Source organism: Microcaecilia unicolor, chromosome 3 (genome assembly GCF_901765095.1).
Source record: "Microcaecilia unicolor chromosome 3, aMicUni1.1, whole genome shotgun sequence".
Taxonomy (NCBI): domain Eukaryota; kingdom Metazoa; phylum Chordata; class Amphibia; order Gymnophiona; family Siphonopidae; genus Microcaecilia; species Microcaecilia unicolor.
In genome coordinates, this window is record NC_044033.1 from 277778287 (window position 1) to 277791562 (window position 13276).

At 48.9% G+C, this 13276-nt stretch overlaps 1 protein-coding gene across 1 annotated transcript in view; it reads left to right on the top strand.

Moving 5' to 3' along the window:
* Positions 1–13276, top strand: part of SLC30A6 (solute carrier family 30 member 6) — a 132224-nt gene that overhangs the window by 64182 nt on the left and 54766 nt on the right. The window contains exon 8 of the mRNA XM_030198110.1: positions 4860–4954. Coding sequence (XP_030053970.1) covers positions 4860–4954 — 95 coding nt within the window. The remainder of the gene's footprint in view (positions 1–4859; positions 4955–13276) is intronic.

The following is a 13276-nucleotide window of genomic DNA, read 5'->3' on the forward strand; positions in this document are numbered from 1 at the left end:
ACTTAGATGTGATATTGAAAATACCCCTCTACGTAACTTTGTAAGTCTTAAGTGCTTTGAAAATACACCTCCTACTCTCCCAGTAAACTAAGATTCACATACCCAGAGAGACTTCATCTCTCAGAATTCAGAACATGGCATTTACCAGCTCCTTATAGAATTACGCACTTACTGCTCATTCTGTAACTGGGTGCCTAAATTAAGCAGCTCTTGCATACTAAAATTTATAGAATACAAGTATTCACGCAGGTAATTGCAAATTTAAATGCATAAATGGCAATGCTGCACCTAAGCACTGTTCTGTAATTATGCTCTAAAATGTCTTAATGCGTATTTGTTAGGAGGCATTCACAGGGGAGGGGCATGTAGCTAATAGAACACTGTGAATTACATGTGTCAGTGTTGCAGTTAGGCATTTGCTTTTACTCTAGCCCAGTGGTTCTCAAACCTGGTCCTGGAGGCACCCCCCAGCTAGTCAGGTTTTCAGGTTATCCACAATGAATATTCATGAGAGAGATCTGCATTCAGTGGAGGCAGTGCATGCAGATCTCTCTCATGAATATTCATTGTGGATATCCTGAAAACCTGACTGGCAGGGGGGGATGCCTCCAGGACCAGGTTTGGGAACCACTGCTGTAGCCATAGATTTGGCACAACTGTTAGCATCTAACTGTATTCATGTTGATGTTGACTTATGCCAGTATTCTATAACGAAAATGACACACACGAGTGCTGTTAAAGAATAGGTACACTATACACTTAATCATAGTGCTCAATGGTAGCACCCAGTTATAGAATTACCCCCATACATATGGTGAGTGCTGTTTAATATCGCATGCATGTATATGTGTAAGCTGCATGGGGAATCAGCAAATATTGGTTCCTATAGGGGCTATCAGTACTTATATGTAAAGAATGTACATATTTATTTATTGAGCTTGATAGTGTATACCAAGCATATACCTATACAGTTTACAATAAAATATGTATTTGTAGCCTCATATAAAAACTCCCTAGCCCTACCCTCTCCAATATGGTTATAGGCCTATATAAGTATAGTGGAATACATGTATAACACTGAATTTATAAAGTTGCTGGATTAAAAAAAAGAAAACCATATATACGATGTACTAACTGTGGGGCATTTAGCCTTTAGAAGGGGTTCTAGATTTGCTGTATCTGATTGCAGCTTTCGAGAATTTTGAAATGATCTACTGCCAGGGAACTGTTTTCTTCATAGTAATGATGAAGGGACAGAAAGTTCTGAAGTATGTAAAAATATTAACTTGCATAGAATTAGTAGTTATCTGTAGAGAGATAAATAACAGACACCTTCTGCTCCTTGGAGCTTACAGGCTTGCCAAAATAGAGAAGATGCACACAGACAAAAACCAAATACATTATAATAGTGAGAGACTATTGGGAAGAACCAAACCAGATGTGTTAAGGTTGTTCTCCGAGGACAAGCAGGCTGCTTGTTCTCAAATATGGGGTCGACGTCCGCATCAGCCCAGGAATCGGCATTTTGCAAGCCAAATTTAAACAAAGTTTTGCCAGTCTTCTGGTGCGCACGCAACGCGCGTGCACGGATGATTTCCCGCCCATCGCGTGAGCGTACCTCAGTTTTCTTTTTTCCGCATTGAGGTGCGGTAGGATTTTTTCTCCGCTCCTCAGGCCCAGGGAAGAGTCTTCGCGAGTAATCTCTATTTTCTCCTATTTTTTCTTTATTTTATGTTTAAAAAAAAAAAGAGCTCCCGTAGTGTATTTTTAGTTTTGTCCCTTTTTAAAAGTTTCCTTTGTTTTTTCGACGTGGTAGGGTTATTCCCTCATATTTTTTTGTGCCCCTTTTCTTTAACAGGCACAATCGTGTCTTTTAATTTCGCCGAAGCCGTTTTCCCTTCCATGTCATCGAAGACACCCAGTGGCTTCAAACGTTGTACTCGGTGCAACTGGACCATCTCAGGTACCGATACCCATTCCTGGTGTATCCAGTGCCTTGGGCCCGACCATAGCCCAGCCGCTTGTAGTCTGTGTCTTCGTATGAAGAAACGGACCCAAGCGTCTCGAGAAGCCCAACGAGAGAAGCTTTTTGAGGCTTGGTCCAGTCCTTCGACATAGACATCGGTAACGAGGTCGGCGGTGTTGACATCGAAAGGAGCATCGACGTCGGTAAGAGAGGTAATGGCTGCTGAGAGGCCAAATCACACTGGGAGCAGTGAGGCGTTGAGCAGGTCTCCACCTGTTTTGAGGCCTCCTGTTATGCAGGCCCCCCGGGACCGACCTTCATCGGACCCGGCCCCGAGGAGACGTGAGGATTCCATGTCCTCTTCGTCGGTACCAAGGAGTTTCGATGACGGGTGTCGAGCGAAGGCGAAGAAGCACCATCATCATTCTCCTTCGATACACGGTACTGGGAGCTCCGGGGCGTCGAGAGAGTTGGCACCAAGAGAAACGCTCCCCCTCGATACAGGAGGTGCCGATGCGTCGGTCTCCTAGTAGCCCGGTGCCTGCTACTGAGCCTCCACCAATTCTGACACCGCCTGTTCCATCGACCCCGCATCCTTCTCCGATGGCGGCTTTCGACGAGCTCATCCGGGCCTTGTTTGCAGAACTTCTGAAAGGATTGCTGCACCAGTCAGCTTCGGTGTTGGAGGTGCTTGCGCCTTCTGTACCATCTGCTACGGTGTCTGGCCCTTCACCTGTGGTGAGGTGCCCGATAGCGGTGCTGCCTGCGGCATCGGCTGCCACCCAGGTCAACTCTCATTCGACGTCGGTGGAGGGAGCTTTGCCACAGTCGGACCGGGCGTCGGCCTCTCGACATCGCCATAGAGAACTTCGTTCCTTGGCGTCGAGGCAGGTTCAGTGTCGAAGCACCTTAACACAGGCTTTATCCAATACTGAGCAGGAGCGCTCGTGGGAGTCAGAGGAAGATCACCTTGCACTTGCTCACATTAAACGTTTAATGGAAGAAGTAACTAACTTGTTAGTCTCACTCACACAGACAAGGATTGACTCGGGATGCACATACTGCAGCAGGACATGTTTATCCACGCCTACCCTAGCTGAGATAATATTTAACCATCTTTCTGACCTCACGTGCAACTTTCTTCAAATCAATCACCTTACTTTCTAATTCTTCCTACTGTCTTACTCATCTATATGTTACAACTTTGCCTTACCCTTCACTACCAATTATAATGTTCTAGTACATATTGTGTTGTCATTGCAAGTAGTATACCATGCCATACTTTGTATTGTTGTTCGAATATTTTTACTGCTCTAATTGCCTATTGCTCATGTTTGATCTATTCTTACTGTACACCGCCTTGAGTGAATTCCTGCAAAAAGGCGGTAAATAAATCCTAATAAATAAATAAATGTTAATATTGTCTAAGGAGTTTAGAAATATCACCACCTAATGAATTGTTGGGTAAATGATCCAAGATCATACAGCTCAAATCTGCAAACTGATGGCCCTTCTGGTCACAGTGTTGTACCATAGGTGCTTGTTGTTTATTGTGTTTCAGTGTTTATTCTCTGTCATTCTTGTTCTTAATTGTCGTTTAGTTTGACCAATATAAATGAGATCACAAGGACAAACAGTGCAATATATGACTCTACTAGTATGTTTCAACTGAATATTTTTATTGCCTAAAGGCCACCAAAGCTCCTTCCCTTCATTCATGATGTCACAAAAGGAACAATGACCACACTTGTAGTGGCCAGCAGCTTGAGTAACAGGATTTGTCCATATGTCAGAATAAGAAATACATTTTTGAATGTTATGTTTTTTTTGGAACACGGGTAAAAGAGCATCGCGTCTTTTGAATTGTTTTTGACAGATGACCAGATTATTAGCTTTTTTCATTAGTGTTTTTTCTTTCTCTCTAGCATTGAGAGTTGTTTTCCACTGATGTTTTTGCAATCTACTGATCAGATCCTGTGATAGAAGCCCCTAGATGAGCTGTACAAGTTTTGGGCTTGTTGCCAGCTCAGGGTAGTTGAGGCTCATTTGGTTAATAGTTATTCTATTTCATTATGTGGTGCCCTTTTCCTGATGTGCATTTAGGCACCTGTCAAACCTTGGGTCTCCCTCATTCCTCCTTCGCTAGCAAACCCTAGCGCCAGCTCAGAGCTGGCGTAAGGTTTGCAGTGGTAGCAGCGCCCTTGTTTGGCGCGCTGCCCACAGATCATGAGGGATGAATGTGGGAGACCTTTGTTTGCATGCATTTGCATGCAATTAGCATTCAGAGACTTGCTGTTATTACATGCGTTATTACATGCGTTCACCGGCTCTGATCATCGGGCGGGAGTAAACACAGGCGCTAGTATGGTGCTGTTGGCCTCTAGCGCCCGTGTTTGCTTCTAATCATCGGCCCATATATGCTCAGCATAGTGCTACTACTAATACTTATCATTTCTATAGCGCTACTAGACGTACGCAGCGCTGTGCACTGAATATAAGAATAATTTGGAATCTCTAGATTAGATGCTTTAAATTTATTTCCTGGACATTTTGCTGAAAATGGACCTTCTTGTGTTTTAGACTAAATCTAAAAATAGAAAATATCTTTCTGATTGCATAGCCTTGCTGCTGTTATCTTCAGCAACCCACATTATTACATCTTGATTTGACAGCAGTTTACTTTTAATACATTCTTTCCTCTATTTTTATGAAAAATGTTTTGTGTATACCAAGGAACTGTTAGTTAGAGAAAATGAAAAATTTAATAAAGCAATTAAAAATATGGTTCCTAAATTGTAATTACCTAGTACTTATATTACTGATTCTGAATGTGTTGAATGAAATTACATGTGTACAATATGAAACCATGAAGTTTTTTTCTTTCTTTCTTTAGGGGGCGCCTCTTGGTTGGTACTTTTGTGGGTCTGTTTTTCAACCTAATTACAATGCTTTCAATTAGGAATAAACCATTTGCTTATGTCTCTGAAGGTATGTTATTAATCTAGTTGCAAGAATCTTGCTGAAATAATTTTAATCAGCCTGAATGTTTTTTTTTAATATATCTAAAAGAGAAGGAAAGGTGAATATTTATTTGAAATTTATCATTTACTAGTTTACAAAGAAAAATAACACTACAGATGTCTCTTGTCTGGTGGAGTCATATAGCTAGTGGCATACTCCTATACTCTAGAGCAAGGGTGGGCAGACTTTTTACATAGAGCTGCATTAGAAAAGCACTAGTGAACTGTGGTCTAGTGTCTCCTCTGCACTTCTGTCAAGCAAGCGGGGGTCTACCTTGGTGCTCTGGTTAGGGGGATGGGGTGGAATCCCACAGCGAGAGAGAATGAAGTGGTTTCTGGTGATCCAAAAAAGGCAGGTGACTGTATAAAATAGGCTTTCCAATTTAAAAAAAATTAAAAATAAGCCTAGATAACAACATAAGTTATTTTCCATAAGGCAAATAAACCCCAGACAGATTTTACAATGCTTGCGAAGAAGAAAAAGAAAAACGTGGAAGGGAAAGGAGAAATGCAAGTTCATTTATTGATTAATTGATCGATTGCCTGAGTTTCTTTTTTTGTTTTAATGTTGGAATGTCTCAATTTTTATATTATTCTCCCAGTTTAACTAACAAAACAAAAAGAGAGGCTTTGCAATGCTTAAAAAGTTCACATTGCAAAACCACTTTTTTTGTGGCCTAGAAATATAAAATAACAAAATTAAGGTTTTCCAATGATAAAATAAAATAACCCAGATGACAAAAATTATCCTTCATATTTCTCATTTCTCTTCTATAACTCTTTCAGCAAGGTTTATAGTAGATACTACTCTACAGTGGATTTTCATGAAAAGATTTTGCTTCTTTATTCTCAGACCATAATCTCATGCCTCATCTTGCAGGCAAGAATATGGGAAAGGAGTTATGGAAGAGCAATAGTGAGAGTAGTGTGCTAGTCAGTTACAAAAGGCGGAATTCAGTAAATGGTGCCCAATTGTTAGGTCTTTCAGGCAAAACTAGGTTTGTGAGCCCTTGGACCACTGCCGAAGAGCGGCAGCGGCAGGCAAAACCACCCCACACCCAGAGGCAAGGCAGAACTCTGACAGGGACAGCTAGACTTCACCTGCATTTGACCACCGTTCCTCAGGAGTTGAGCCCCTGAGTGCAGGTGGCTGGCAGGACTTACCGGACAGGGCAGGAACTGAATACCCACTAGGTTGAACAGGGACTGAGGGTCAGAGGGGAAAGGAATGAATATGGGCAGCAAGGCAGGAAACTGGGCTAGAACACACAGGCAGACAATACTACACAAAGCAGGGAAAGGATAAGCTAAAGGACGGGAACTGAAAGCTGCCAAGCAGCCACTGAACAGGGTACAAATACTGACAGACAAGAGACAGAACTGAAAGCTGCCAGGCAGCCACAAGTAAGAAACACAGAAAACCAAGAACTAGACACAGAAATGCAAGCAAGAAACCTAAACTAAACTACACACAGACTAACTAGAATCAGGTAAGAATCTCAGAGCAAACACTGGACAAGGCAGAAGTGCACATACCAGGGCCTTAGGCGATGCAAAGGCAAAGCAGAGAGTTTCAAAATGGCTAATAAGCCCAGCAGCAGCTGAGGCTCAGATGCAGCAATCACCAGGCAACTACGGGTGCTATGTAGGTTCAAACCAACCAAACAAGCAAGTCTGGCAGCCCAGAAGATCCGGACCGGACTGGGCTGAAATCTGGAAGGGGAAACAACACACAGACAATCCAATGCAGCCTCCAGGTCTGGCCGCCAGGTGGCGAGATAACTGAGAGCCTGAAACATGGGCAGAATCGTAACACCAATATAGGTGCCGGGAAGATCTGTGTTAAGTTAGTATTCTGCAAACTACTACTACTACTTAGCATTTCTATAGCGCTGCCAGGGTTACGCAGCGCTGTACAAGTTTAAACATGGGGAAGGACAGTCCCTGCTCAAGAGAGCTTACAATCTAAAGGTAAAAACTATGTAGTCAGTGTAGGTATCAGGAATGGGAAGGTGGTTAGGCACCAAAAGCAAGGGAGAAGAGATGGGCCTTGAGTAAGGACTTGAAAATGGGCAGGGAGGGCGCATGGCGTATGGGCTCAGGAAGTCTGTTCCAGGCATAAGGTGATGCGAGGCAGAAGGGGCGGAGTCTGGAGTTAGCGATGGTGTAGAAGGGTACAGAAAGGAGTGATTTGTCCTGAGAGCGGAGGTTACGGGTGGGAACATATGGGGAGAGGAGGGTAGAGAGGTAATGGGGGGCTGCAGATTGAGTGCACTTGAAGGTCAATAGGAGAAGCTTGAACTGTATACGGTAGCGGATCGGGAGCCAGTGAAGCGACTTGAGGAGAGGGGTGATATGAGTGTATCGGTTCATGTGGTAGATAAGATGTGCGGCGGAATTTTGGACAGATTGAAGGGGGGATAGGTGGCTAAGCGGGAGGCCAGCGAGGAGAAGGTTGCAATAGTCAAGACGAGAGGTAACGAGCGAGTGGACGAGGGTTTGGGTGGTCTGTTCAGAGAGGAATGGGCGAATTTCGCTAATATTATAGAGGAAGAAGCGACAGGTCTTAGCTGTCTGCTGGATATGGGCAGAGAAGGAGAGGGAGGAGTCAAAAATGACTCCGAGATTGCGGGCTGAAGAGACAGGGAGGATGAGGGCGTTGTCAACAGAGACAGAAAGTGGGGGAAGAGGAGAAGAGGGTTTGGGTGGAAAGACAAGGAGCTCAGTCTTTGCCATGTTCAGTTTCAGATGCCGGTTGGACATCCAGGCAGCGATGTCTGAAAGGCAGGCCGAAACTTTGACCTGGGTTTCAACTGTGATGTCGGGAGTGGAGAGGTAAAGCTGGGTATCATCAGCATAGAGATGGTACTGGAAACCATGTGATGAGATCAACGAGCCCAGGGAAGAGGTGTATATCGAGAAAAGAAGCGGTCCAAGGACAGATCCTTGAGGGACCCCAACAGAGAGCAAAGGGTGCTCTGCATGGCATGCCCTTTACAGAATGCTAGCTTTGTGCGGATCTTGTGCCTAACTTTGGGTGCAGCACTTACACCTACCAAAACTTGGTGTAAATGCTGGTGCCCCACTAGTGGAATTTGGGCATGCAAATGACATATAACATCGTGCCTAAATCGTGGGAATGCCCCTGACCCACCCATGCCCCTTCCATGGCCACACCCCCTTTTGAGTTGCGCCTTCTAAATTTTAGGCATGATGTTACAAAATTGGGTAAGGAGCAGATCTGCGTGTAATTTCCAATTCTCCGAGGACAAGCAGGCTGCTTGTTCTCACTGATGGGTGACGTCCACGGCAGCCCCTCCAATCGGAAACTTCTCTAGCAAAGTCCTTTGCTAGTCCTCGCGCGCCCGCGCAGCAGTCTTCCCGCCCGAAACCGGCTCGAGCCGGCCAGTCTTCTTTTGTCCGCACTTGGTACGGTCGTGTTTCGCCGTGTCGAGCCCCGGAAAGTCGACCTCGCGCGTCCAAATTTATTTTTGACGTGTTTTTTCTTCGGAAAAAGTCTTTTAAGTGTCGGGAAGTGCTTTGGAAACCCCCGGGTTTCAGACCACCCCTTCCCGTACTTCCAGCTTTTTGCCCCCGATAAGTTTTCTTTCGTCGTCGGGGTAGGCCTCTTTTCGGCCTCGGTCGAGATTTTCTCCCTTCTAAATTTTTTTGTGCTCTTTTTCCGTCATTTCGGATTTTGATTTCGCCGGCGTGATTTTTCCGCCCATGACATCGAAGCCTTCCAGCGGCTTCAAGAAGTGCACCCAGTGCGCCCGGGTAATCTCGCTCACTGATAGACACTCGTCGTGTCTTCAGTGTCTGGGGGCCGAGCACCGCCCTCAGAACTGTAGTCTGTGTTCCCTGCTTCAAAGGCGGACTCAGGTAGCGAGATTAGCCCAGTGGAACGTGTTGTTCTCGGGCTCTTCGTCGGCATCGGCACCGGGATCTTCGAGTGCATCGACGTCGTCAGCGTCCAGACCATCTTCCTCGGCCGCCACTGTATCGAGTGCATCGAGGCATCGGGCCTCTGCATCGGCGCCAAGGTATCGGGCGACTGCATCGACGTCGGTGGTACCGGGACCTCGTCTGCTGATGTCGTCGGATGGTGGTGCATCGTCAGGAGTGCAGGTGAGGGCTGTCCATTCCCCTGCTGGTGGCGGTGAGCCTTCGGGTGGGTCTCCTCCTACCCTGAGGGCTCCTGCGGTACAGCCCCCCCGAGACCGACCTCCTTCGGCCTCGGTCCCGAGGAAGCGACGGCTGGATTCTACGTCCTCCTCGTCGGTGCCGGGGAGCTCCGGTGACATGCTTCGGAAGAAGTCGAAGAAGCATCGACACCGGTCGCCTCCCCGCGTCGGCACCGAGAGCTCTGGGTCGCCGAGGGAGTCGGCACCCAGCAGGCATCGGCACCGAGAGGACCGCTCACCCTCTGTTCAGGAGGTGTCGATGCGCTCCACTCTGGACAGCCCGGAACAGCCTCCTCGCCCGGAACAGGTTCTGACGTCGACGCCTGCATCGACCTCTTTGCCTTTCTCTGCAGCCGCTCTGAACGAGAGCCTCCGGGCCGTTCTCCCAGAGATTCTGGGAGAGCTGTTGCGCCCTTCCCCTCCGGTACCGGCGGTGCTTGCGCCTCCGGTACCGTCGAGCGTGGTGCCGGCTGGCCCATCGCCCGGGGTGAGGTCCCCGACGTCGGTACCGCGTGCGGTGCCGACTGCGGCCACCTCCCAGGAGGGCTCCCCGACTACGTCGGCGGAGGGAGCTTCGCCGATGCGGGCGAGGGAGTCTACCTCTCGACGCCCCCATCGTGGACGTGGCTCCACGGAGTCGAGCCGGGCGAGGTTGCAGACACAGGTTCGTGAACTTGTGTCTGACACCGAGGGTGAGGCCTCGTGGGAGGAAGAGGAAGACCCCAGATATTTCTCGGACGAGGAGTCTGAGGGTCTTCCTTCTGATCCTACTCCCTCTCCTGAAAGGCAGCTTTCTCCTCCTGAGAGTCTGTCTTTCGCTTCCTTTGTCCGGGAGATGTCTACGGCCATCCCCTTCCCGGTGGTTGTGGAGGACGAGCCCAGGGCTGAAATGTTTGAGCTCCTGGACTATCCTTCTCCACCTAAGGAAGCGTCCACTGTTCCCTTGCACCATGTCCTAAAAAAGACATTGCTTGCGAACTGGACCAAGCCACTAAGTAATCCCCACATTCCCAAGAAGATCGAGTCCCAGTACCGGATCCATGGGGACCCAGAGCTGATGCGCACCCAGTTGCCTCATGACTCTGGAGTTGTGGATTTGGCCCTAAAGAAGGCTAAGAGTTCTAGGGAGCATGCTTCGGCGCCCCCGGGCAAAGACCCTAGAACCTTAGACTCCTTTGGGAGGAAGGCCTACCATTCTTCTATGCTCGTGGCCAAAATTCAGTCGTACCAGCTCTACACGAGCATACATATGCGGAACAATGTGCGGCAGTTGGCGGGCTTGGTTGATGCTCTCCCCCTGAGCAGGCCAAGCCTTTTCAGGAGGTGGTCAGGCAGCTGAAGGCGTGCAGAAAATTCCTGGCCAGAGGGGTGTATGACACCTTTGATGTTGCGTCCAGGGCCGCTGCTCAAGGTGTGGTGATGCGCAGGCTCTCATGGCTGCGTGCCGCCGACCTGGAGAATAGACTCCAGCAACGGATTGCGGACTCGCCTTGCCGTGCGGATAACATTTTTGGAGAGAAGGTCGAACAGGTGGTAGAGCATCTCCACCAGCGGGACACCGCATTCGACAAGTTCTCCCGCCGGCAGCCTTCAGCATCTACCTCTACAGGTAGAAGATTTTTTTGGGGAAGGAAGACTGTTCCCTATGCTTCTGGTAAGCGTAGGTACAATCCTCCTTCTCGACAGCCTGCGGCCCAGGCTAAGCCCCAGCGCGCTCGCTCTCGTCAGCAGCGTGCGCCTCAGCAAGGCCCCGCGGCTCCCCAGCAAAAGCAAGGGCCGAGCTTTTGACTGGCTCCAGCAGAGCATAGCCGACATCCAAGTGTCAGTGCCGGGCGACCTGCCAGTCGGGGGGAGGTTGAAAGCTTTTCACCAAAGGTGGCCTCTCATAACCTCCGACCAGTGGGTTCTTCAAATAGTCCGGCAAGGATACACCCTCAATTTGGCCTCAAAACCTCCAAATTGTCCACCGGGAGCTCAGTCTTACAGCTTCCAGCACAGGCAGGTACTTGCAGAGGAACTCTCCGCCCTTCTCAGCGCCAATGCGGTCGAGCCCGTGCCATCCGGGCAAGAAGGGCTGGGATTCTATTCCAGGTACTTCCTTGTGGAAAAGAAAACAGGGGGGATGCGTCCCATCCTAGACCTAAGGGCCCTGAACAAATATCTCGTAAAAGAAAAGTTCAGGATGCTTTCCCTGGGCACCCTTCTCCCCATGATTCAGCAAAACGATTGGCTATGATCTCTGGACTTGAAGGATACCTACACACACATCCCGATACTGCCAGCTCACAGACAGTATCTGCGATTTCAGTTGGGCACACGCCACTTCCAGTACTGTGTGCTACCCTTTGGGCTCGCCTCTGCGCCCAGGGTGTTCACAAAGTGCCTAGCTGTGGTAGCAGCGGCACTTCGCAGGCTGGGGGTGCACGTGTTCCCATATCTCGACGATTGGCTGGTGAAGAACACATCCGAGGCAGGAGCCCTGCAGTCCATGCAGATGACTATTCGCCTCCTGGAGCTACTGGGGTTTGTGATAAATTATCCAAAGTCCCATCTTCTCCCAGTGCAGAAACTCGAATTCATAGGAGCTCTGCTGGATTCTCGGACGGCTCGCGCCTATCTCCCAGAGACGAGGGCCAACAACTTGTTGTCCCTCGTCTCGCGGGTGCGAGCGTCCCAGCAGATCACAGCTCGGCAGATGTTGAGATTGCTGGGCCACATGGCCTCCACAGTTCATGTGACTCCCATGGCCCGTCTTCACATGAGATCTGCTCAATGGACCCTAGCCTCTCAGTGGTATCAGGCTGCTGGGGGTCTAGAAGACGTGATCCACCTGTCCTCGAGTTTTCTCGAATCCCTGTATTGGTGGACAATCTGGTCCAATTTGACTCTGGGACGTCCTTTCCAAATTCCTCAGCCACAAAAAGTGCTGACAACGGATGCGTCTCTCCTGGGATGGGGAGCTCATGTCGATGGGCTTCACACCCAAGGAAGCTGGTCCCTCCAGGAAAGCGGTCTACAGATCAATCTCCTGGAGTTGCGAGCGATCTGGAACGCTCTGAAGGCTTTCAGAGATCGGCTGTCCCATCAAATTATCCAAATTCAGACAGACAACCAGGTTGCCATGTACTATGTCAACAAGCAGGGGGGCACCGGATCTCGCCCCCTGTGTCAGGAAGCCGTCAGCATGTGGCTCTGGGCTCGCCGTCTCGGCATGGTGCTCCAAGCCACATATCTGGCAGGCGTAAACAACAGTCTGGCCGACAGACTGAGCCGGATTATGCAACCTCACGAGTGGTCGCTCAACTCCAGAGTGGTGCGCCAGATCTTCCAAGCGTGGGGCACCCCCTTGGTGGATCTCTTCGCATCTCGAGTGAACCACAAAGTCCCTCAGTTCTGTTCCAGGCTTCAGGCCCCCGGCAGACTGGCATCGGATGCCTTCCTCCTGGATTGGGGGGAGGGCCTGCTGTATGCTTATCCTCCCATTCCTCTGGTGGGGAAGACTTTGTTGAAACTCAAACAAGACCGAGGCACCATGATTCTGATTGCTCCTTTTTGGCCGCGTCAGATCTGGTTCCCTCTTCTTCTGGAGTTATCCTCCGAAGAACCGTGGAGATTGGAGTGTTTTCCGACCCTCATCACGCAGGACGAAGGGGCTCTTCTGCATCCCAGCCTCCGGTCCCTGGCTCTCACGGCCTGGATGTTGAGAGCGTAGACTTTGCCTCTTTGGGTCTGTCAGAGGGTGTCTCCCGCGTCTTGCTTGCTTCCAGGAAAGATTCCACTAAGAGGAGTTACTTCTTTCTGTGGAGGAGGTTTGCCGTCTGGTGTGACAGCAAGGCCCTAGCTCCTCGCTCTTGTCCTACACAGACCCTGCTTGAATACCTTCTGCACTTGTCTGAGTCTGGTCTCAAGACCAACTCTGTAAGAGTTCACCTTAGCGCAATCAGTGCATACCATTACCATGTGGAAGGTAAGCCGATCTCAGGACAGCCTTTAGTTGTTCGTTTCATGAGAGGTTTGCTTTTGTCAAAGCCCCCTGTCAAGCCTCCTACAGTGTCATGGGATCTCAATGTCGTTCTCACCCAGCTGATGAAACCTCCTTTTGAGCC